This window comes from Bactrocera neohumeralis, unplaced genomic scaffold (assembly GCF_024586455.1).
Source record: "Bactrocera neohumeralis isolate Rockhampton unplaced genomic scaffold, APGP_CSIRO_Bneo_wtdbg2-racon-allhic-juicebox.fasta_v2 ctg584, whole genome shotgun sequence".
NCBI classification, from domain to species: domain Eukaryota; kingdom Metazoa; phylum Arthropoda; class Insecta; order Diptera; family Tephritidae; genus Bactrocera; species Bactrocera neohumeralis.
This window is the reverse complement of record NW_026092739.1, coordinates 190,506-216,545: the sequence shown is the minus strand read 5'-3', so window position 1 is coordinate 216,545 and position 26,040 is coordinate 190,506. Positions and strand designations below refer to the sequence as shown.

The 26,040-nt window shown below is 38.0% G+C and overlaps 1 protein-coding gene across 1 annotated transcript in view; it reads right to left on the bottom strand.

The window, feature by feature from the left end:
- Positions 1–26,040, bottom strand: part of LOC126767381 (uncharacterized) — a 36,094-nt gene that overhangs the window by 7,814 nt on the left and 2,240 nt on the right. The window contains exon 2 of the mRNA XM_050484915.1: positions 4,137–4,256. Within this exon, the coding sequence (XP_050340872.1) occupies positions 4,137–4,239 (103 nt within the window). The 5' untranslated portion in view covers positions 4,240–4,256. The remainder of the gene's footprint in view (positions 1–4,136; positions 4,257–26,040) is intronic.

Here is a 26,040-nt window from a genome sequence, read left to right as displayed (position 1 = left end):
AATTCTTGATATATGATCTAGTTGAGCAGCTGCTGGGCTGCTGATAATGGTTGCTAAGGTTAAATTGGCCTTCAATTCCTTAATAATCAGCCTCGTCCCGTTGTACAAGCTTGGAGGATTTAAATTCCTCAAAAGCATAATTGGCATTCCAATTTTTAAAGGGATTATAGACTGCATCTTCGATATTAGTCACGGTGTCTATCGATTTGTGGTAGTCCAGTAGAGTTTAATGAATTTACAAACTCCTGGGGATTATAGACTGCATCTTCGATATTAGTCACGGTGTCTATCGATTTGTTTTTTTTATTTGTCCGGGAACTTTTTGAATAATTAATCGTTTATTTCGTTAACACTATCATTCCTGGGTGACACTATTGCCCTAAAACATAACCAATGAAATTCCTTTTCGTGCAAATTCTCGATGTCAGGGTATATAGTATAATACTGCATCTTTTAAAATGTCTAAACTATGTATTATTTGGCCTAGGCACTCATCCAAAAGAATATTACAATTACTTCTTAAATTTGGAGTGGGAAAAATTCCTTTCCCAAGTTTAAGCAGTTGCTGTGAAAAATCACCATCAGTGATTCCATGAAGATGAGCTTTCACATTCGTCCGTAATTTTATATTTTCAATCGAAGGGCGACGATGACATCTGCTCGCGTACCTCTGTTAATGACAGGGCGAGTCTGTCATAACTCTGCAGCGAATGCAAATGTTATCCCGCCCATAAGAGCAAAGGAGTTTCTAAGGTCTTTTAATGTTCTGTCTATGACCTCTATATGTGCTTTATGGCTCATGGTGCATTCATCCCACATAATCAATGAGGCGTCTTGCACTAGTTAACCAAGAGCCCAATTTTTGCGGATAGAACATATTCCAGCTTTAACGAACAGACAAAAAACTCAATTTATTTTTATATATAATATTTTGACCTATGTAGTTCAGCGAATTAAAAGACAGCGGCTACGCTGGCTAGGTCATGAACGAAAACACTCCAGCTCTGAAAGTATTCGACGCTGTACCCGCCGTGGGGAAGCAGAGGAAGAGGAAGACTTCCACTCCGTTGGAAGGACCAAGTAGAGAAGGACCTGGCTTCGCTTGGAATATCCAATTGGCGCCACGCAGCGAAAAGAAGAAACGACTGGCGCGCTGTTGTTAACTCGGCTATAATCGCGTAAGCGGTGTCTACGCCAATTAAGAAGAAGAGGAAAAATTTCTGCAAAGTAACAGCTACCATAACAGGGCACTGGCCATTTGGAGAACATGCGTCCAAAATGGGTATGCCCTACAACAACATCTGCCGAGGCTGCGGAATAGCAGGGAACAAGGAAACACTTTTCCACTTTCTCTGTGAATGTCCAGCCCTATCCCAGATCCGACACACTATTCTACGAATAGTGCATTAAAATAGCACAGCAAGTGCTAATTGAGCCCGAAAGACAACAGGGCTGCACTCCTACCTACCTACCTACCTGAACCTGAAGCGTACAAAATTACAGGCGGTGTCAGTTCTCGGCCCTCTACTCTGGAACGTAATGTACAATGGTGTTCTGAGAGTCGCGATGCCGGATGCGGTAAAGGTAGTTGGATATACGAGGCGAGGAAAAACTGTAATGTTGGCTTACAACTAGCTGCTCACAAAACGGGGGTGGTTTTAATGAGTAGTCATAAAAGAGTGGGAACAATTGAGATATGAATTGGTTATCTGCTACTAGACATAACCCATACATGAAAGGATTTACTTCGGTACACAGACTGGCGTCATTAAGAACTTGCTGCGCATTCAGAACAGTACCGGATGATGCAATCCATCTTCTATCAAGAAGACTCTTCATAGACATAGCAGCAGAGCGTTGCTCATCAGTCGGAACATGAGGGCCAACATATCACCTAGCCAATATAAACAAGAACTGGCAAAAATCGATGAAAAGTACCTCCATAAATGGCAGGAAAGATGGAATACCTCAACGAAAGGAGGGTAGACCCACTATTTGAGACTGGGTTACGCGGGATCATGGTGATGTGAACTACCACCTTACGCAGTTTCTATTTAGCCACGGCTGCTTCAGAAGCTATTTGTAGAAATTCAAGCATGTGGAACCTGCTTTCTGCATGCACTGCGAAAATTGTATGTGGGATAATGGCATATCCATAAAAAAGGTAGGTTTTGATAAAATGCAATAGGGGAAACAGCGTTCTCCACTAGCTACGAACACAGGAAGTGTTAGTAATACCTGTACCTGTCGTTTGAAAAAATATAATTCTAAACGTCCAATGATGTAGTTTTATGAGAAAATTGTCTATCAATAGCTTATAATATGTTGCATCTACAAGGTCTGTCGCAAAGGAAACAGAACTTTTTAAATATAACTGTTTCTTGTGGCGCCACCTATTGGTGGGTATATGAAATAAAAAGTTTGATCTCTTGTTGACATTTCGCAAAAATAATTGTTTAATTTAAGACAATTAGATAAACACAATCGAAGCTATCGATCAAAAAGTGACAGCTGCTTTTGGGCATCGGTCGTAAAATGCAAAGAGCAAATATTAAATTTTGTTTTAAACTTGGGAAAACGTTTACTGAAACATTTCAAATGATGAAAAAAGTTTATGGTGATCAGTGCCTCTCCCGTAGTAATATGCATGAGTGGTTAAAGCGATTCCAAGAAGGTCGTGAGGATCTCTGTGACGATCAGAAGTCGGTCGTCTTCCGAAGTCAAAAATAAAGACTATGCTGATTTGTTTTTACGATTCCGAGGGTATTGTACACCGAGAGTTCGTCTCACCTGGCCAAAAGATTAATTCTGTATTTTACCTTGTCGGTGTTATGAAGCGTATTTTGTCACGCATATTATACAGAGAAGGCATCAGATGGGATTCAAAATAGCGTTATATTGGAAGAAGTCGTGGTTGTGAACCGATTTCACCCATATTTCGTACATGTCATCAGGGTGTTAAGAAAATATTATATACCGAATTTCATTGAAATCGGTCTAGTAGTTCCTGAGATATGGTTTTTGGTTCATAAGTGGGCGACGCCACGGCCATTTTCAATTTTTAAAAAAAGCCTGGATGCAGCTTCCTTTTGCAATTTCTTCTGTAAAATTTAGTGTTTCTGACGTTTTTTGTTAGTCGGTTAACGCACTTTTAGTGATTTTTAACATAACCTTTGTATGGGAGGTGGGCGTGGTTATTATCCGATTTATTCCATTTTTGAACTGTATATGGAAATGCCTGAAGAAAACGACTCTGTAGACATAGCTATAGTAGTTTCCGAGATATGTACAAAAAACTTAGTAGGGGCGGGGCCACGAAAACAATTGCGTCCAAATATTCCCTAATGCGATCCTTTGTGCCAAATTTCACTTTAATATCTTTATTTATGGCTTAGTTATGACACTTTATAGGTTTTCGATTTTCGCCATTTTGTGGGCGTGGCAGTTGGCCGATTTTGCCCATCTTCGAACTTAACCTTCTTATGGAGCCAAGAAATACGTGTACCAAGTTGCATCATGATATCTCAATTTTTACTCAAGTTACAGCTTGCACGGGCGGACGGACAGACAGACATCCGGATTTCAACTCTAAGATCACTGGTATATATAACCCTATATGCTTTTAGTTTTAGGACTTACAAACAACCGTTATGTGAACAAAACTATAATACTCTCCTTAGCAACTTTGTTGCGAGAGTATAAAAATATCACTTTTGAAAAATATTAATTTTTTGTTGTTTTTTTAACAGTCCTGCTTCTTTTGCGACAGACTTTGTATGTATTATTATTTCAGTGATTCTGGAAAAAAATTTACTTTTGATGGTAAGAATATTAAACATGTTCCTATATATAATATGTATTTGAATGACGTTTGTGAATCTATTTGTGGTTAAAATTACGAAGTTAAACTGAACTTTTTGCTTTAAATGTATCACATTTTATCTTAATAACAAACCAGCTTATTTGTGAAAGTAAATTTTGAGGTAAAATTGTTCCATAACGTCCAAGTGACACTTTACAGTAGTACTATACGTTTTCGAAGTCGGTCATACCTTCTTACCTAGGTCTAATATTTTATGAACTAGTATAACATAAGATAATAGTATTATGCAAATCAAATGTAGTAAATTGCGTACCCATGGGTGGATCGTCCAAACTGTTGCAGTGAATGACTCCAAACTCTCGAAATAATATCAACAGAATTATAGATATTTTACAAATCGTAAATTTCTTCTCCATATTTTTCTGAATGCCACCTAGGAAAAGGTAAAAAAAAAATAATTATTTTTGAACAAAGACAAATTGCACGCAAACATTTAATTTACTTAAGAACTGATAATAATTTTCACATTCGTATTGCAAAAGATTGGTGGATTCGTTCATATGAAAAATAATCCGACCACTGCCACACCGTCAAAATGCCATTGAACGAAAACCTCTAAGAGCCAAAACTAAGCACTAAATTAAAATACAGGACGATAATTTTGCATAGGCAATCGCAATGGAAAGTTCACCGGTGGGCCAAACATTTAGGAAAAACGAGCGTGGCCCCGCAATAATTGCAACTGTTCAAGCCCTAGGTACCGCATATCTGCACCCTAGTATCTACAGTTGAGTTTGACCGAAAATATCGGCCAATTTGTAAGATATACAATTGAAACTCAGACAGAATCCTTTCCTGACAATAGTTATTCTGTGTATCAAAAATGGACTGAATATGGTTAATACTTTCCTGAGCACACATATACCTATTTAAATGTTCGGTTGCACTCAATCATTTCCTTACTTGTTTATATATAAAATTGCTTCAAAATATGTTTGCAAGAATACCTGAGCATTGTCAAAATTAATGAAATCAGCCCGTCCCTTTCTTTGCCCCATATCCCATATAATAAATTCCGTCTTCTAATTACCTTCATGTTGATCAAAATGTGTGATATTTTAATGAAATTAAATAAACAAGTTTTCTTGAAATTAATTGAAGTTATTAAATTTAGCCTCTTGTGTTAAATTTTTCGTTTACGCGATTAAAACATATTAGTAAAACTAAGTGAGTACATGACCTTCAATATATGTTCTCCATTCATGTTAACATTTTGCAATACCTGAAAGTATTGGTTCTGCTTTAATCATTGGAAGATGCAAGAAGATATACATATGTTCCGTTAGCATTTCTTTGACAGATTCCCTGCCTACCATACGAGGGCTGCTATACATATTCTGGCCTAGGGCAACACTAAGCGTTGCCAGGTGCAATCTGACATTTCCATTGGAAAGTTTGACATTTTTTAGCATAACATCACTCAGAACGTTTTGTCATTTAATCGTGAATTGTTTTATTTACAGAGAATTAAAAAATTCATCTCGGCCAAAAAATGGAATTAACTCGTGAACATTTTCGTGCGATCATTTTTCACAACTTTCGACGTGGATTATAACGACAAGAGTGCATCGATGAACTAAAATCTTTGTATGGCTATGAAGCACCATCCTATAGCACTGTGAAAAACTGGTACAACGAATTCAATCGTGGCCGACGCTCGCTCAAAGGCGAATTCCGTGAAGGTCGTCCAAAAACAGCCGTTGTGCCAGAAAACATCGATGCCGTACGTGAACTGATAATGCAAGACCGTCATGTAACATACCTTCAGATAGAGGCATGCCTATGCATTTCTCCCACCAGTATACATTCGATATTGCATGAACACCTGGCCGTAAAAAAGGTTTGTTCTCGTTGGATCCCGCACAATTTGACAATCGCTCAAAAAAAGGCTCGTGTGGATTGGTGTAAAGAAATGCTGAAAAAATACGATCGCGGTGCTTTAAAAGACGTTTATAAGATCGTCACAGGTGACGAATCATGGATCTATGCGTATGAGCCCGAAACAAAACAGCAATCGACAAAAAAAAAAAAAAAAAAAAAAAAAAAAAAAATAAAAAAAAACATTTTCGTTGATAAATATGCTTATTTACATTATTAGGCCAGAAATATATATAGCAACCTACGTAATAATGACAAAATTCGTTTTTTTATTCAACATAGTTCCTTTCAATGGTATAGGAGACTAATTTTAGCGACCGTCCAACTTTTTGATACCATTTTTGAAGTGAAATTTGTCCTTTTCCTAGCGATCTTTCCTTTGATACCTGAGAACAGGAAACAGACACTGGGGAGCAGATATGGAGAATATGATGAAAGCGGAAGCAATTCAAATATGTTTGCTTTCATTTTCACTGACATTTGCCTCGCTGAAACAGCACTTTCTTTTCAAATGCGGCCATTTTTCGACGATTTCGTTCTTAAAACGGCCAAAAAAGGCTATGTAATAATCGCTGTTGATGGTCCTTTCTTTTTGAAGGTAGTTAATAAAAATTTTTTCATGCGTATCCTAAAATGTAAACGTCATAACCTTGCCAGTCGATTTCGAAGTGAAATAATAGAGCCCAAACTTGAGCTTATTATGCTTGAACATCTACAAAATTAAATCCCAAGCGCGCACCACTGAGGGATATGATGTACATATTCTGTTGATATCTTTAGAGTGTCTACTATCTCCAACAACTTAATTTACGATTATTCCAAATTATTTTGGTGACTTTTTTCATATTTTCATCAACAACATCCTTTTGGCGCCCACTTGTTCAACGTCATCGATGTTCATTTCATAACGTTTAAATTTAGCTCAACAAACATTGATAATTGATTTTCCGGGGGCATTGTCCGGAAGCACGTCATCAAACCAAGTTTTTGCAAGTGAAATTTCTTTTGATCAACTTTTTCGAATTACAAAAGTTGTTTTACTGAAATTGATATAATTCAAAGACTAACGACTACGACAGCTGTAACTACGCCATTTGAAGATAAGGGCTAATAACTAAAAATTATATGGATTTTATTAAATTATAATATTTGGTGTTTCAACTTTTTTAATTTTTCTTGCTTTGCCTCTATTATTGCCAAAAGCGCTCAATGTTTAAAAATCTATAAAATAAATCTTTATTACTCTCAAAATTTATTTTTATTTAAATTCGTCGGGTGTTCCATAAAATAACTGGAACTAAAACGAGATAAGCGCATGATTTTCTTTGATCTCATTATCTAAAGCGGCATGATAAGTGATAACATGTAAAAAAATTTCAGTTACTTAAGCAATGATTAAGATTTAAAGCAATAAATATTTATTTTGCAAATCAGGGTCGAATTATGGTAGCTAGTTTATGTCACTAAACGCCTTAAGGGACGGGGCCACGACCCTGTTTTCAAAAGTCTTAGCCCACAGGGGCCTTTCCTGCTACGATACAGTTCTACGAACTCATCCTCCATATTTTGTCTGGGAACACGTGTACTAAGTTTCATTACGATATCTCAATTTTTAATCAAGTAACTTCTTGCACAGACGGACGGGCAGACATACTACATATACTGTATATCCGAACTACAACTCATTTCGTCGTCCTGATCATTTATATACTATATATATCAGGGTTTTCATTTAGTACTCCGTAGCAACAAAATTTCTGATATACATACATATATCTATACTAATATTATAAAGAGGAAAGATTTGTACCTATTTGTTTGTTTGTATTGAATAGGCTCAAAAAGTACTGGGCCGATTTAAAAAATTCTTTCACCAATAGAATGCTACATTCTTCCGATTTAACATAGGCAACATATCATTTTGAAAAATATTAGGGATCCTTGGTAAAATTTGAACAATGTAACCGAAGGTGTAGAAAAAGGAGTCTTACCGTGCGATTCTGTACTGTGACACAGTCTTAAATCTCTACATGTGAGATTTTTAGCTAGAGACAATTTTTGAGACTTGAGACGATTTTGCTATTCTGTAAGTGACAGTCACAAAATCTATTACATTTCATTATTCAGAGATGTTTTTACACTTGAATGAAAATAAATATGTCGATAACAAATATTAAATTCTCTATAACATAGTCAAAAAACATAATTATTAATAAAAATAAAAATATTTGTTCACTTTGTTTCATAATATTTACGAAATTTATGTAAAATTGATTTATTTTTAACCTTTTCGTGTTTAAGTTTCTTACAAAATATAAAAAAACGTCAATCCATTAATATCTATGATGATCTCTATTCAGTATATTCAAAATGGCAGACAAGAGTTCTTTTTAGTTTTGTGACCTGCTAACTACCAGGTCTCAAATTTGAGGCAATATTTTGAGACTAACTCTAGAGACTGTTTAGTGAATAGCAACTAGTCACAAATTGAGACTTTACCTCAGAATGTCTCAAATAGAGACTAGAGACTGGTTACAGAATCCCGCTATTAAAATGTCTTTCGCCGAATGCGCTGCCGAAAATATTAGCGATAGAACAAAATAATGTACAACAATATTGAAGAACATCATAATGTCTACAAAAAACTCCGCGGTAGCATATGTCCAACTATTGTAGTTATGTCACTACAAAAGAGGAAATATTCTTATAAGAGGAAAAATTTGTACACATTCTTCTTTGGATGGTGGATGGGGGTTACACCAGACCAAATTGAAGAAATCATTTCTGCGGAAATTCCTGACGCAGAGAAAGATTCAGTATTATAAGAAGTGATGAAAACCAATATGGTACATGGACCTTGCGGACACCACAATCCCACTTCGGTTTGTATGTCTGACAATAAATGCACCAAACACTATCCACGTGCTTTTCTTTCGGAAACACAAACTAGAAATGATGGATATCCAATGTGTCAGCGTCGCTCAGCAGATGACAATGGCAGAACATTTAGCATTCAATTTAGAGGCGTGAATATCGAAGTTAACAACACATCGAAGTCGACAACACATGGATCGTACCATATTCGCCACTGTTGTCTAATTCACATTCAAAAGTCATGTCAATGTTGCGTATTGCAGTTTGGTGTACTCGATCAAATACGTTTGTAAATACGTCACCAAAGGAAGCAACATGGCGGTTACTGGTCTTGAACGATACGGTCGATACGTGAACGACAATAAAGCGCTTTGTATGATATTTATTTTTGCGATTCATGAATGTTTTCCGACTATTCCACTCCTAGCAACAAAATTAACATTTACGAGTTTTTTCTCAACTTTCGTCAGTGAACCGTTTGCGAGAACATTGCTCTATTCGGAAATACCTTGATATTATACATACAATTACAATTACAATTGCTGGAACATGATAATCACTGGAATGCAATTCGCACACTTTTCGCGATGAACAGCCTTCAAACTCGCGTCAGTTATGGGATACGACCAAAAATGACATTGCCGAAGACATTTTACATCGTATACGCTAAGAATTGGAAATGGGTCAATACCGGTTGATACTTCCGGTGGTTTGATATCAATTCCATATGCCGTTTATCAATTCACGAAAGATGGACTCATCAGGAATGTTTATGCGAACATTGGACAAATTATCGTTAGTACGATTCCTTAAATGTATGCGCAATGTTAGCTGGCAAAAATGCCGATGTTGTTGACTTAAACTGGAAGATTCAAAGTCAAATTCCGGGAGAATTGAGCTCATACAAATCGATCGATCATCTTGACAATGAAGACGACGCCGTGAATTATCCAGTGGTATTTCTAAATTCTTTGGATAGGCTTGGTATGCCACCGCATCTTTGCGTCTCAAAGTGGGACCTGTCGTTATTATGTTTCGCAATATGATTGTGAAATATGAAATACATGGGGCAGAATGCTTGATTCTACGGATTTCTTTTGAGTTCTAACGATTTGCCATTTCAGTTCAAACGTATTCCGTTTCCAGGGAAAATTGCATTTGAAATGACAATCGACAGGACACAAGGATAGTCGCATAGTGTGTGGCATAAATTTGGAAATGCTATAATTTTTACACGGCCAGATATACGTGGCGTGCTCATGAGTTGGAAAACCATCTTTTCTGTACACTGGAACAGAAACCAAAAATTGTTGTTTATCAAGCTGCGTTACATTGAAAAAAAATGTAGAAAAATCTCAAATAAATGATAATCAACACAATATGAATTTTTGTCTTTTCAATTCAAAAGACATAATTTCGCGCAGGACAACGGCTGCGGGGTCAGCTAGTATGTATATAAATACAAATGTGTTTTTTTTTTTTTAACTATTAATTTTTTTCAGTCCCATCACGAAATTTCCTTGGAAATACCCTAAAATAAATTCCCTGAAAATTTGAGGATGGAGTCATGTGTAGAAGTTCACGCAAGTGAGGAAAGTTCTCTGTTCGCCATTTACTTGGGAGTGGCCAGAAACGATTCTTATACATATGACTGAAGCAGCTCACGACTTCCGGTCTTTGACCAAGTATCCTCTGGGTAGGCTAAGAACATCCGTTTGAAGGAGAGCTAAAGTGAGAAGGCGAAACATCCCCTACATAGGGCTGTGCGCTGGGTTTGGGACTCGCCACGAAAAGATTTATTTATTTTAATTATTATTATTTATTTTATTTTTCTAGCCTGGCGTTAAAGGCGCCACGAACAATTATTAACATGGTGGTGGGGTAGCTCTCATAGGCGCGCTCCAAGTGCTCTTAGAAGGCATCTTTGGTCGCATCGTCTTTCTCTTCCGTTGGAACGTGGGAGAAAATCAGCGACATGTTTAAGAACCCGCTCGATGCGGATTTCAGCTAGACGTTCAGCCATCGGGGTGAGTGCCAGTACTCGGCGTCAGAGTCTCTCTCCCACCGCGAATCCCACACCGAATTTGCTCTCCTTTATTTGGCCACCATAGTAAATGCTTCAAGTACTACTCGCCTCAGTCCTTATCCCGTTCACCGCATTTCTTGGACGGCGGTGATGTCAGCGTATATTTTCACGAGGACATCAACCATCTGGCTAGCAGTACCTTCCCAATTAATACTTTCAGAGCTGGAGTGTTTTCGTCCATCCGGACAACATGACCTAGCCAGCGTAGCCCCTGTCTTTTAATTCGCTGAACTATGTCAATGTCGTCGTATATCTCGTACAGCAGAGTACAGTACATCGTCCCATCGAATGCGATATTCGCCGTGGACAATGCGCAAAGGACCATAAATCTTTCGCAGAACTTTTCTCTCGAAAACTCGTAACGTCGACTCATCGGTTGCTGTCATCGCCCAAGCCTCTGCACCATATAGCAGGACGGGAATTATTAGCGACTTATAGAGTTTGGCTTTTGTTCGTCGAGAGAGGACTTTACTTTTCAATTGCCTACTCAGTCCGAAGTAGCACCTGTTAGCAAGAGCAATCCTGCGTTGGATTTCCAGGCTGACATTATTGGTGGTGTTAATACTGGTTCTTAAATAGACGAAATTATCTACAACTTCAAAGTTATGACTGTCAACAGTGAAGTGAGAGCCAAGTCGCGAGTGCGACGAATGTTTGTTTGATGACAGGAGATATTTCGTCTTGCCCTCACTCACTGCCAGACCCATTTTCTGTGCTTCCTTGTCCAGCCTGTAGAAAGCAGAACTAACGGCGCGGGTGTTGAGGCCGATGATATCTCCTTTTCATTTACTGTTTTTTTAAATGGCAGGTCCCAGTCCCAGCGCACAACCCTGGGAAAGGAAGTTTTTCGAGGATAATTGGTCTAAGACCGGAAACCGTAAGCTATATGTGAAATAATCATTTTTGGCCACTTCCAAGATACAGGCGCTCAGGGAACTTTTCTCACTTGCGTAAACTTCTACACATGGCGCCATTTAAGTCAATGGCCTTAAATCACAACTTCTTGGATGCCATTCAATGTCACAATTTCTTAAAATAATCGAATCGTTCTTTCCACGGAATAATTTTGTTGTTGCTAGTGATGTGTAACACGTAGGCCCGTCTTGTTGGAGCCAGATATTGTAAAGTTCAATTTCTTCCAACTGTGGCCATAAAAAGTTGGGCATCACCTATCTAAAACGTTCTCTATTGACAATAACGGTGCCACCAGCTTCATTTCGAAGGAATTATCGACCAATGATTCCTCCAGATCAAAACCCACACAAAACTATCAATTCAAAAAAATTGCGGTTTTCAGCAATTCTTGCCTGAAGGACATTCTTTTTCTTCCATTACTTCGAGCGATTCTTTGTCTTACTGGGACTTAAACGTTATGCCAATTAATAATATTTTCAACAATTCGAGGAATAGCAAGCACAAGTGAATGATCGCCATAAAATGGCGAAAGCGCACAGAAAGTTGCAATAGGGAACAAATATTTTGATAACACTGTGGAACATTTTTGGGATTATTGTCTGGGGGGTGAGAAATTCCAAGTCAGGGTGATGGTACTAGGTCAGTGTAGTAAAACCCTCAAAGGGTTTGGCGTTCGTATGTGTCAGTTTTTTTTATAACCTGATCTGGCGGTATTGCGCCGAATACTGTCAGAACTGGAGTGTTTTCGTCCATTCGGACAACATGACTGTCTTTTAATTCGCTGAACTATGTCAATGTCGTCGTATATCTCATACAGCTCATCGTTCCGTCGAATGCGATATTCGCCGTGGCCAACGGCCAAACCTTTCTCTCGAAAACTCGTACGTAACGTCGACTCATCAGATGTTGTCATCGTCCATGCCTCTGCACCATATAGCAGGACGGGAATAATGAGTGACTTATATAGTTTGGTCTTCGTTCGTCGAGAGAGGACTTTGATTCTATATTGTCTACTCAGTCCGAAATATTATAGCACCTGTTCATTATTCTGCGTTAGATTTCGGGGCTGACATTGTTGTTGGTGTTAATACTGGTTCCAAGATAGACGAAATTATAAAACTCTACAAACCTAGAAAAAAATAATTTTATCGCGAAATTTAAATTAAAAAATCTTACTGTGATTTGCTCACAGTAGTACTTATATTTATTTAATAACATTTCTCCAACTTACATTTCATTTGATCTTACACAATTTAATTTCTATCTTATATTTACAAAATTCATATGTAATAACAAATAACACATAATTTAAATTTCCTTAATTAGAATGTTTAGGTATTAATGTACTTTATTTTATTTGATTTTTCTTAAAAACTACTGTGAAAATTACTTGCTATAGAAAGACAAAAACTGTTATGATAGCTGTGCATGGTCTTATAAATAACTGTATTAACATGAGAAGGATCCCTGTTGAAACAATCAATTTATGTACTCGCAGGTGTAGTTGAATGATGTTTTCTTAAAAAAAAATTATTATTGTATTACCTCCAGATTTTAGACAAAAGTTAAAACACCCAAAAATTAGGACGTGATTGCGTATCTCTGAATTAAGAACTTATTGAAGCTCTTCAATTAAATGCCTGACAGTAAAATTAAAAATTTCTTTATAGAACCAGAATATTAATATTGAAATATTTACACCAATTTCTTCTAAAACTTAGCCACTGCCACGCCCATAAATCGCTATTAACTGAAAACCTATAAAGTGCCATAACTATGAAGCTAATTTAGTTATAAAACTGGTAATTTGACCAATGGGCTCAGTAGCAAGTGGCACCTGTGGTTAAAAAATTTTGAAAAAGTGGGCGAGTGGTGTGGTGTTTACTCTCTAATATGTTTAATGTGCATATCTTCTAAACCACTATAGCTAAAACAACCAAATTTGCTAAGCTCGAATATTATAAGAACTCTTTCTTCTTCTTCTTTACTGGCGTAGACACCGCTTAGGCGGTTATAGCCGAGTTAACAACAGCGCGCCAGTCGTTTCTTCTTTTCGTAACGTGGCGCCAATTGGAAATGCCAAGCGAAGCCAGGTCTTTCTCCACCTGATCTTTCCAACGGAAATTTCGGACGACGTGACCTAGCCCGTGCAGCCGCTGTCTCTTAATTCGCTGAAATATGTCATTCGTCGTATAACTCATACAGCTCATGGCCAACGCCCATGGCCAACGCCCAAAGGACCATAAATCTTTCGTAGAACTTTTCTCTCGAAAACTTCTAAGGCCGACTCATCAGATATTGTCATCGTCCATGCCTCTGCACCATATAGCAGGACGGGAATTATGAGTGACTTATAGAGTTTGGTTTTTGTTCGTCGAGAGAGGACTTTTTTTTCCCAATAGCCTACTCAGTCCGAAGTAGCACCTGTTGACAAGAGTTATCCTGCGTGGGATTTTCAGGATGACATTATTTGTGGTGTTTACATGGGTTCCAAGATAGGCGAAATTATTTACGACTTCAAAGTTATGACTGCGAACAGTGACGTGAGAGCCAAGTCGCGAGTACGACGACTGTTTGTTTGACGACAGGATATATTTCGTCGTACCCTCGTTCACTGCCAGACCCATTTGCTTTGCTTCCTTGTCCAGTCTGGAGAAAGCAGAACTAACGGCGCGGGTGTTGAGGCCGATGATATCAATATTATCGGCATACGCCAGCAGCTGTACACTCTTACAAAAGACTGTAACTGCTCAATTAAGTTCTGCAACTTGAATTATTTTCTCCAACAGCAGGTTGAAGAAGTCGCACGATAGGGAGTCGCCTTGTCTCAAAACCTCGTTTGGAATCAAACGGCTCAGAGAGGTCCTTCCCGATCCTGACGCAGCTTTTTGTGTTGCTCAACGTCAGTTTACACAGCCCCTTTTCGTGCTGTCAAAAGCAGTTTGAAATAGACAAAGAGGTGGTGTGTGTCGATTCTTTCCAATCATTGGGCATGCTTTCGTCCGACCATATTTTACAAAGAAGCTGATGCATGCTCCTTATCAGTTTTTCACCGCCGTGTTTATATAGCTCGGCCAACAATCCATCGGCCCCCGCTGCTTTGTTGTTCTTCAGACGAGTAATTGCTATTCGAACTTCTTCATGGTCGGACAATGGAACGTCTGCTCCATCGTCATTGATTGGGGAATCGGGTTCGCCTTCTCCTAGCGTTGTGCATTCACTGCCATTCAGCAGGCTGGAGAAGTGTTCCCTCCATAATTTAAGTATGCTCTGGGCATCGGTCACTAGATCACCTTTGAGGGTTCTACAAGAGTATGCTCTGCATTTTTTCGTAGAATTTTCGAGCATTACCCCTGTCGGCCAGTTTATCAAGCTCTTCATACTCACGCATATCGGCCTCTTTCGTTTTCTGTCTAAAAATGCGTCTCGCTTCCCTCTTCAACTCTCTTTATCTATCCCATCCCGCACATGTTGTGGTCGATTGTAACGTTGCGAAATAGGCAGCCTGTTTTGTCTCCGCTGACACACGGCACTCCTCATTGTAATAGCTGTTCTTTTGCATTTTCCGAAAACAATGGTTTCGTTTGCAACTGTACGTAAGGAGCTTGAAATGCCGTCCCAAAGTTTCCTTATACCGAGTTGTTGACGAGTGCTCTCAGAGAGCAGGAGTGCATGTCGAGTAGAAAATCGTTCTGCTATCTGTTGTGATTGCTGCTTCTCGACGTCGAACCGTTCTTTTGTTTGTTGACGTGCGTTTTTTGCTGCACAGAGGCGGGTGCGAATGTTGGCTACAACAAGGTAGTGGTCCGAGTCGATGTTATGACCTCGCAAGCACATCTAAAACACTGGAGACGTGTCTTCCGTCTATCACAACATGATCGATCTGGTTGGTGGTTTTTCGATCCGGAGACAGCCAGGTGGCTTGATGAATTTTATTATGCTGGAATGTAGTACTACAGATAACAATATTTCAGGCCGCGGCGAAGTCGATCAACTACAACCCATTTGGGGATGTTTCATCGTGGAGGCTGAATTTGGAGGCCAGATAATTTACCGACCGTAGTGCCGGAAGTTGTGAGCTGCTTAAGCCATGTGTAAAAGAATCGTTTCTGGACACTCCCAAGTGAATGGCGATCAGAGAACTTTCCTCACTGGCGTGAACTTCTACACATGACTCCATGTAATTCATAAGTGCATATATATACAAAGTACGTACATATCTATATAAAGGAGAGTCAGGTGAACGACAAAAGCATTCATTCGAGCCTAAAAGAAAGGCGCTGTGGCGAAAACTTAATACGTAATTCAAAACAGTGGAAATTACAAGCATAGTGCGGTATTCAAAAAAAAATATATAGTATATACATATATCTAAATCTATAACGTAAATTAAAAACCAAAAACGATCAAAATTGGCACATACCTATATACATATATAGCCCTAAAAGAACGGGGAAAAATAAAGTGCGGTAAACAAAACATCACTTGCGAAAGCAAAAGTCAAGTTACAAATATTTACACAGAAAAAAATTTTGAAACAAAAATGCAGTGACACAATATATCTAAAAAAAATTAAAAACTTACAAAGAAAAGTCAAGTGAGAAAGTGCACGTACAGACATACACATATACATATATTATACAAAAACAAACTAAACTAAAATAGAATAGAACATAACTCAATATAAACGGTCGGGAAACAATAAAAAACAAATCAAGCAAAACAAATAAAGATAACAAAAACAGAAAAAAAGTAAGTTGGGTTTCTGTTTGTTCGTTATAGCTGACTAAACCGTTGCATGAAATGAGAAATGGCCTGAACCACTATGAAGCGAATCCAATGAGGATGGTTTGCAATCGACTTACTAGAGTAAATTAAAAAAAAATCATTACATGCTAATAACAGACAATGTTAAATTTAGACAGAGAATGTTATTTAACATTTAGCAAAACTATAACTCACTGATAAGGGCAAGAAAATGTTCAGCATTTTCGAGGAAAATATACAATACCAAGTGAAACATGTCTATCTTTGTTTACATTTTTTAAATAACAGTTCGTACAGATTTGGATCAATTGAATTTGACAAATAAAAGTTAAAATTGTTTAATTACAGTGGCCAACAAATTTGTATTTTTTTTGACACATGAAAATTTATATCAAATTTTGAATATACTAGGGTCACCAAGTAATAATATATCAATGAAAAAAAAATTTACACATCATGTTTTCTTGTGACCTCAAAACATATACATATGTATTTTCGTAAAAAGTACAAAATTCAGCCACACTTACAGAATTATTTCCTTATATCTAATAGATACTTATGATTTTCTTGAATATTTGGCTTCCGGTAGGTCCCGTTTAAGTCTCCAGCAATAGTCTGATAGTATTCCTGGACTCCATTTCCTTTGATAACGCTTCTCCATTAAGGAAATGTCTTGATGGAGCCTCTCACCTTGTTAGTCACTCACAGCACCCAAATTTGCCGGAAAGAATTCCAGACGAGAGTCCAGCATATGTATGTATTTTCAAGGTCATATTACTCCCCAAAGCTTTAAATGATATCATAAGTTCATTTATTAAATCTTTGTAATTTTCCGCTTTATGGTTACCTAGAAAATTTTGAACAACATTCACAAAACATTTCCAGGCGAGTTTTTCCTGATCATTCAGTTTTTCTTCAAAGCTCTTATCCTTCATCAATTGCCGTGTTTGTGGGCCTACAAATATTCCCTGTTCGATTTTCGCCTCGCTGAGTTTAGGGAATTTCTCTTTTAGTTATAAAAATCCATCTCCATCTTTAGGCATAGCTTTTACAAAATTTTTTATCAGGCTAAGCTTTATGTGCAACGGTGGTAAAGGTCTGTCATCAGGGTTCACTAGAGGAACATTTTTAACATTTGTATGGCCTGGAGTTAGTGATTCACGCTTGGGCCACACTTTCTTTGTATAGTGACTTTTTCTGTCTCTACTGTCCCATTCACAAATAAAACAGCAAAATTTCGTATAACCAAGCTGTAGTCCAAGTAAAAGTGCAATGACTTTAAAATCACCACAAATTTTCCAAGCGTGTTTACTGTCTTCAATTTTTTCAATTATAAATCTCATATTTTCGTAAGTCTCTTTCATATTAGAACCATGAGCAATCGGCACTGAAGGAAGTTTGTTTCCGTTATGCAGTAACACTGCTTTCAAACTAGTTTTTGAAGAGTCAATAAACAGTCGCCAGTGACTTGGATCATATTCGAAATTTAATAAATTCATCACAACAAGAACGTGATCCTTTTACATGATCCTTTGGTTCCGTCCAAATCATTGGTATAGCAAATGACAAATGTCTAGGTTCTTGTTTAGCTCAACCTAAAAGGAGCCTCACACACGTTACACAACATTTATGTGGAACCCAGGATTTATCTTGATTCCTCACAAGAAAACCAAAATAGTCTAAATAGCACTGTTCAATTAGTGATGTGAAATTTCGACGCTCAGATGTAAAAGTTAATTCTCCACACACATAACAAAAAGTGTCCGGGTTGTTCAAACACTTTGGTGGCATATTGTAAAGTTTTTAATTAATCTTATTTAACAATGCATAGGCAAAAAAATTGTAAGACTTTTTAATTTAAATTTTGCGCGAAAGCCCATTCCTGGGCATTTTCTAGGTTGGTAGGACTGTTAGTGACATCTACAAGGTGCATTCCAAAGTAAACAGGACTCAAAAAAAAAAAAAAACAGAACAAATGGTTTTTTCGGCAAATCAATTTATTTCATACAAAACAGTCTCCTTCTGCTTCAATACAGCTTTTTGCACGGTCCAAAAGCATGTCGAACTGGTGTTTTAGCTCGTTGGCCGGTATGGCCGCCAGTATGCTAGTGCAAGCCTTTTGAATGGCCTCTACGTCTGCATTACGCTTTTCATTCATGGGCAAATGCATTTTTCCGAAAAGGAAGAAGTCGCACGGTACCCATAAGGTGAATACGGGGAGTGGTAAAGGGTTAAAATTTTTGGTCGTCAGTCAATTTGTGCGGAACAAACAAACACGATAAATCGATGTTTTGGAGATGTTCAATTCCATTTCCATGAATTTCAATGATGATGTCGGCTGATTTTTGATGAATTCACTCACAGTTTCGATGGAACTTCCAATCAATAAAATGTCATGAAACTTTCACTGGACAATCCATAAAAATATCAGATTCTTTCGCAACAGTCGACATATAGATGGCGCCAGACACGAAAGATTCCAAAAATCCTGTTTACTTTGGAACACACCTTGTATTCCCAATGCCACATCAAAACAACCATTAGTGCTTCATATAGTGTTGTACATGTATAACAGTTAGGCTTGTCTTTGTGCATTCGGCGATTTTTACGGTGATTGAAATTATTCAACAAAGAAGTTTCATTAAAGTTTGCGTCCGCAATCAAATTTCTGGTGCCGAAATGTTCAAAATGTTTTTTATTGGTACAAATTATTCAAAGAGGGTAGAGAACGAGTTGACGACGAACCACGTCCAGGACAGCCATCAACAGATGAATCACAAGTCAATAAAATAAAGGTGAGGTTCTACAAGTAACAGTCAGAGATCTTACTGGCATCGTTGGAATATCAGAAAGATAAGTGAAAGCCATTTTGAAAGATCATTTGCACCTAAGAAAAGTGAAAGCACGATTGGTTCCAAAACCTCTCAATTTTTGTGTAAAACGCTGTCGCGGTAACATCTCTGAAACAATGCTTTCCGACTACTAGGATGTGAGGAAACGTATTATTACTAGTGATGAGTCTTAAGTTCTATACTTACGACCTGCAAGCAGACGACCAATCAGTCTAATATTGTGGCAAAGTCCGAAGCCGAAAAAACCACGTCAAAGCAAGTCAAAAATCAAGGTTATACTGACAATTTTCTTCGATTTCGAGGTGTGGTGCACTACCGACCGGCCAAACTGTCAACAAGGAATACTATTTCAGCTATCATTCAAAAAACGCGTCGTGTGCGTGAAGCTATAAGTAAAAATAGGCCGGAATTATGGGCCGACATTTCTAGATTTTTGCACCATTGATTTTTTGTGAGTTTTTCGCCAAATTTTCCACATTTATCGTACCAAAACCATCGTACTCGTGTGACTTCAGGTTATTCAGCAAAACCAAACCACCGCTCCAGAGAAACCGTTTTGTTCAAATGAAGCCATTAAACGTGAATCGTTACGCGCATTGAAGGCTTTCCAGAAATTGACTTCTACAACTGTTTCGATTATTAGAAAAAACGTTTGTACAATTGTATTTGGGCCAAGTCCGATTACATCGATGGGGACGACATAGATTTGGAAGAATAAATTAAGAATTTGAAAATTATGAACAAAGTCTTCCTGATTTTTGTTCATTTTAGTATTAAATGTGCGGTGTACAGAATTTGATACGAAGTATGTAGTTACCTTTTGTCAGGCATTCATTTTGCATTTCTAAAATTTTATTTTTAAATTTTTACAACCTAACTTACATGTGATCGAAAAATTAATTGCAATCCCGATCTAGCTTTTTACTTCGTATAAAGGTTGATTATTTACACTACACTTCACTCCCTTATTTGGAAAAGTTTTATATGACTATCACACATGCTTTTGACAACATGCTTGCTGTTATGTATAGTATACATCTTATCTGTCAACAAACACTAAAAACCTTATCACTCTCCGAGTGAAGTTTATGCAGACCATCCAGAACGAAATGTCAACATTACTTCATATGCGGTTGTACGGTTGTATGCTTTGCAACTCGTTCATTGATTTCACTTCCATATTTACGCTTAACATCATTGCATTCCTAAGCGCTTGCGTGCCTACACAAATAATAAATTTTGAGATTCTTATCTAATCAGTAGATAATTTAATAGTTCCCCTTAAGGTACAAAGGCAGAGGGTTCATGACGGGAACAAACTCACTACCAATGGTACATATATACAATCATAAGTCTTCATTATTGTTATTATTGATATTAACCAAACTAGTTCTACGCTTATCTATTATTCATCTCTCTTAATGTGACATTCAGATTTAAAGAATTATACCATCATTGGACCTATCTTTCCACACTGTATGAAATATCTAACTATTAGCTACTTCCATATTGAAATTAATTCTAAATGTAGCTGATAATTCGATGACAACTTTTTGTTTCAAAACTGAGGTCATATTTATTTCCTTCATCAATCCAGCGTCTACCAATAGGAAGGACGCAATTTTAACAGCTCGTGGCGGCCAAGATTGTTTACGGATTTGTGGGAAATTTGGTCAGTGTGTTCAGTAAGGTTTGGAATTTCAAGATGGTTCAAGATTATTACGCTAATTCCCGTTGTCGCTGGTGAGTAAAATCATCGTGTGTTTCAGGAAACGCAATTTCATCTTCAAAAATTTACCGTTTGGTGCGGGCTGTGTTATGGAGGCATTATGGATATAAGAGGGGACAGTGGCTGGCGTATGCCGCTGATATTGATATTAGATTGTCAAATATCTCCCTCCCGCCTTTTTGCCTTTTGAATTTCGCGGCTATGTATAAAGCGCTACAGAGCTCGTATCTGTCAATACTATACATCCTTGAAATGTCTTGACATAACCTACAAAACGACGCTATGCATAATTAGTTCGGATATTGAGTTCAACAGTTATAGACATGTAAACAGAGAGTTCACTAACGCCGAAATTCGAGCTATTTTAAAGTTTTCCTTTGTTAAAGGCAAATACGCTAGAGAAACGTTCCGTGAGATTAATGTTGTTTTGGGGAAGGTACTCTATCACTTCGAACTGCGGACGAATGGTTTCGACGATTCAGAGCGAGTGAAAACGACACCATGGATAAGCCACCCGGCGGAAGACCTGTGACGACGAATACCGATCAAATCATGGAAAACACCATGTTAGACCGGTATGTGGCATCTTCTGACATCGCCAAAAAGATGGAAGTTATTCACCAAACCATTTTAAACCATCTGCAGAAGGCTGGATCAACATTAAAGCTTGATGTTTGGGTGCAGCATGATTTGACGCAAAAAACGTTCTGGACCGAATCAACTTCTGCGATATGCTGCTGAAACGGAACGAACTCGACCCATTTGTGAAGACTATGATGACTGGCGACGAAAAATGGATCACATACGACAATATCGAGCGAAAAAGGTCGTGGTCGAAGGCTGGTGAATCATCCCAAACAGTGGCAAAGCCGGGATTGACGACCAGGAAGATGCAGTAATCTACGCAAGTTTGATTTAAACTTCGACATCAATGAACACATAAAATCATTGAAATTTACTAAAGTTTCACGGATATTGCTTGAATTGTGCGGTTATTTGTAATTAAAATTAGAGGTATAAAACTGGTAACTGATTTAAAAAATCTATGGAATTCAAAAGTGCATACCAAACAATTCCTGAAAGGTAGAAGATATCGATGTTAGCAGTAGTGAAGAAAGTGAAAACACGCAAAAACGAGAAGAGTTTAGTCCGATTAATTCACTTATATCCGATGAAAAATTAATGGAAACAGCTACGAAGAATATGCTTGTGAAATATAAGAAGAAAAAAAAATAGTGAACGAACAATCGAATTTCACAAGAAAGCTCTCATGGGAAACGGTGATATCAGATTGGCAGATACTCAGTAAGAACTTCATGGGAAACAAAACATTATTGCGATTTTTGTAGATTTTAAAAAAGTATTTTAAAAAGTGTATCGTTGTATAAGGCCAAAAAACTTAAAAAATTGATAATACGTGAAAATGGAGGTTTGATGATTCTCTGGCAGAAAGAAAACGAAACAAGAAAAAACCTTAACTTCGGCTGCACCGAAGCTAATATACCCTTCACAGGTGCATTTCTTTTAGTAACTATGTGTTCAGTTTGTATGGAAGCTATATGCTATAGTAATCCGATCTGAACAATTTTTTCGGAGATTACATTGTTGCCGTAGAAAATAATCTATACCAAATTTGGTGAAGATTCATTGTCAAATGTGAAAGTTTTCCATACAAGAACTTGAATCCGATCGTTCAGTTTATATGGCAGCTATATGTTATAGTGGTCCGATATCGGCCGTTCCGACAAATGAGCAGCTTCTTAAAGAGAAAATGACGTTTGCAAAATTTCAAAACGATATCTTAAAAACTGAGGGACTAGTTCGTATATATACAGACGGACGAACGGGACAGACAGACAGACGGACATGGTTAAATCGACTCAGCTCAACATACTGATCATTTATATATATATACTTTATAGGGTCTCCGACGCTTCTTTCTGGGTGTTACAAACATCGTGACAAACTTTAATATCCCCTGTTCAGGGTATAAAACAGTGAAGGATACTTTCAAATCGAATGAAGCTCTAGTTTCTCTCGGATTAACACAGTGCTCAGTATTGGTACCTATACTATTCTGATATAGCGGGTGTTTTTTGGAGGTGTGGTTTTGAATGAGGCAATTCTTTTTTCCGACTTGGTCTTTAGGAAAAATGCTAATTCATTTATACTCAGTTTAGCTTAATATTTAATACTGGGTAGACTTATTCTATAATAATGCTTACAAATCGTGTAAATTTATTGCTAAACTGAAGGGCTTGACGCGATCGACATATACATACATATAATTGCCCAGAAAGGTCGGTAATTCAAGCAACAGCGGCTCGGTTTCGCACCACGTTTACTCTAGTGGATAATGCGTATCCTAAGAGATACCGAATCTGAAGTCTGATATCGTCCGCCAAAACAGGTATTATTGCTTCTGGGCAGGCAAAGTTAAATGATATTGGACATCATTTTCTTTCTGCATCTCGCAAACGTGCGGAATCAGACGAGTCATGAAATTCCAATCAACTTTTTAAACCTCGAGACATAAAACTGCCCAGCAACAAAAACAAAAATTTTAACAGATAAGACTTAAAATACGTTATAACCAATTGTTAAAATTTTATTTAATGAGAGAAAGCAATATAAGTAGTTTTTTAATTTCTAAAAGTAAATCAGAAAAATTAAATATCCAGGAATGAAAACTTAAATCATGACATATGCGACGGAATGGTTCGTTTAACTAGCAATTTGATCCACAAGCCTAAACTGCCTCGAAAAGCGAACCGGGATATTAAATTTAAGTTCAGACAAGAGAAAAAAACTCCTAACTATTCTATTAAAGATTTTGAATGAGAATATAATGCCAAGCATTTTTCTAAGATATGGTTAATAGAGTTATGTGTAGAAGCGCCATTCACTTGGGAGTGGCCAGAAACGATTTTTTTGCAAATGACTCCAGCAGCTTACGACTTCCGGTCTTAGACCAAGTATCTTCTGGGTAGCCAAAAAAAAGTTTGAAAGCGAGCTAAAGTGAAAAGAAAACAAAAGCCTCGGACTAGAGGAGCCCTTTTTGACGATGACCATTGAAAACGAATTAAGGATTGCGATTTAAGGGCATGCAGCTGGAATTCCCGGTTACTTAATTGGGAAGGTGCGGCTGATTAATGCCCTCGTTAAAGTAAAGGCTAACATCATCGCCGTCCAAGAAGTGTGATGGACGGGACAAGTAGAGTAGGTTCTCAGGACATTTACCACAGTGGTCACATAAAAGAGCGCAATGTCGGTGTGGAATTCGAGGTGGGAGAGAGATTTTGTTGCCGAGTCCTGGCATACTTCAAGGTGGATGAAAGTCTAGCACCATGCACATTTGAGAGCTGACACTGCCACGATGTCAAAATCGATCTTGGCGACTTTAACGCCAGAATTGGCAAAGAAGGCATCTTTGGCACAACGGTCGGTAAATTCAGCCTCCATGACGAAACATGCCAAAATGTGTTGAGGCTGATCCATTTCAACGGTGCCCTATATATAGTTATCTGTAGTAGTAGATTCCATCATATTAAAATTCATCAAGCTACCAACCAACAAGATCGCTGATGGTGTGATAGGCGGAAGACACGTCTCCAATGTTTAAGACGTGTGTACCCTCCGAGGTCCTATCATCTACTCATATCACTATCTTTTTGCAGCCAAGATACGCACCCGCTTCAGAGCAGCAAAAAGCACACGTCAACAAACACAAGGAAGGTTCAGCGTCATGAAGCTACAGTGCAAACAGACAGCTAAACGATTTTCTACTCGACTTGCACTCCTGCTCTCTGAGAGCATCAGCATCCCGGTATTAGGGAACTGTGGGACGGCATTTAAAGCTCCTCACGTACAGCTGCAAAATAAGCCATTGGTTTTCGGGAAATGCAAACGACAGTCGATCCATTTTCCGACCATGAAGAAGTTCGAGTTGCGTTTACCCGTCTGAACAACAAAAAAGCAGCGGGGCTGATGGAAAAATGGCTCCGAAAAATTGATAAGGAGCATATTTTAGCTCATTTGTAGAACACGGTCGGACGAAAGCTTGCCCTCCATTGGAATTACAAAAAGAGAGACCCCACAATCTGGTCCAACTGTCGTGGGGTAAGCCTCCTGAAAGTTAAGGCCTACCGTCAACAAACTGATTGGAAATTATGAGTGCGGCTTAAGCCTGGAAAATAAACAACTGACCACATATTCACCATACGCCAAATCTTGGAAAAGACTCGTGGAAATATAACTGACAAACAACAACTGCTTTTAAGCCGCTATGTCTGTATTTGATATCCCCGGAAAACTAGTTCAGCTGTGTGAACTGTCGCCAAGCAATACCAAAAGCTCTGTCTGGATCGGGAGGGACCTCTCCGAGCCGTTCGATACCAAACGAGGTTACAAACAAGGCGACTTCCTTTCGTGCGACTTCTTTAATCTGATGGAAAAAGAACCATCTTCTATAAGCGGCATACGCCGATGATATTAATATCATTGGCCTTAACAGCTGCGCCGTTAGTTCTGCTTTCTCCAGAATGGATAAAGAAGTGAAGCAAATGGGTCTGGTAGTGAACGAGGGCAAGACGTTATATCTTCTATCATCAAACAAACTGTCGTGGCATTCGTGACTAGTCTCTCACGTTATTGTTGATCGTTATAACTTCGAAGTCGTAGATAATTTCGTCTGCCTTGGAACCAAGAACAATGTCAGCCTCAAAATACAACGCAGAATAATTCTTGCCAATAGATGCTAGGTGAGTAAGCAATTGAGAAAAAAAGAACATTCTCGACGAAAAAATACCAAACTACACAAATCACTCATAGTCGCCGTCCTTCCCTATGGTGCAGAGGCATGGATGATGACAACATTTGATGAGTTGACGTTACAAGTTTTCGAGAGAAAGGTTATGCAGAAGATGTATGGTCCTTTCTGAATTGGCAACAACAAATATCGCAGTCGATGGAACAAGAAGCTGTACGAGAGATACAACGACATCGACATTGTTCAGCGAACTAAAAGACAGCGGCTAAGCTAACTAGGTCATGTCGT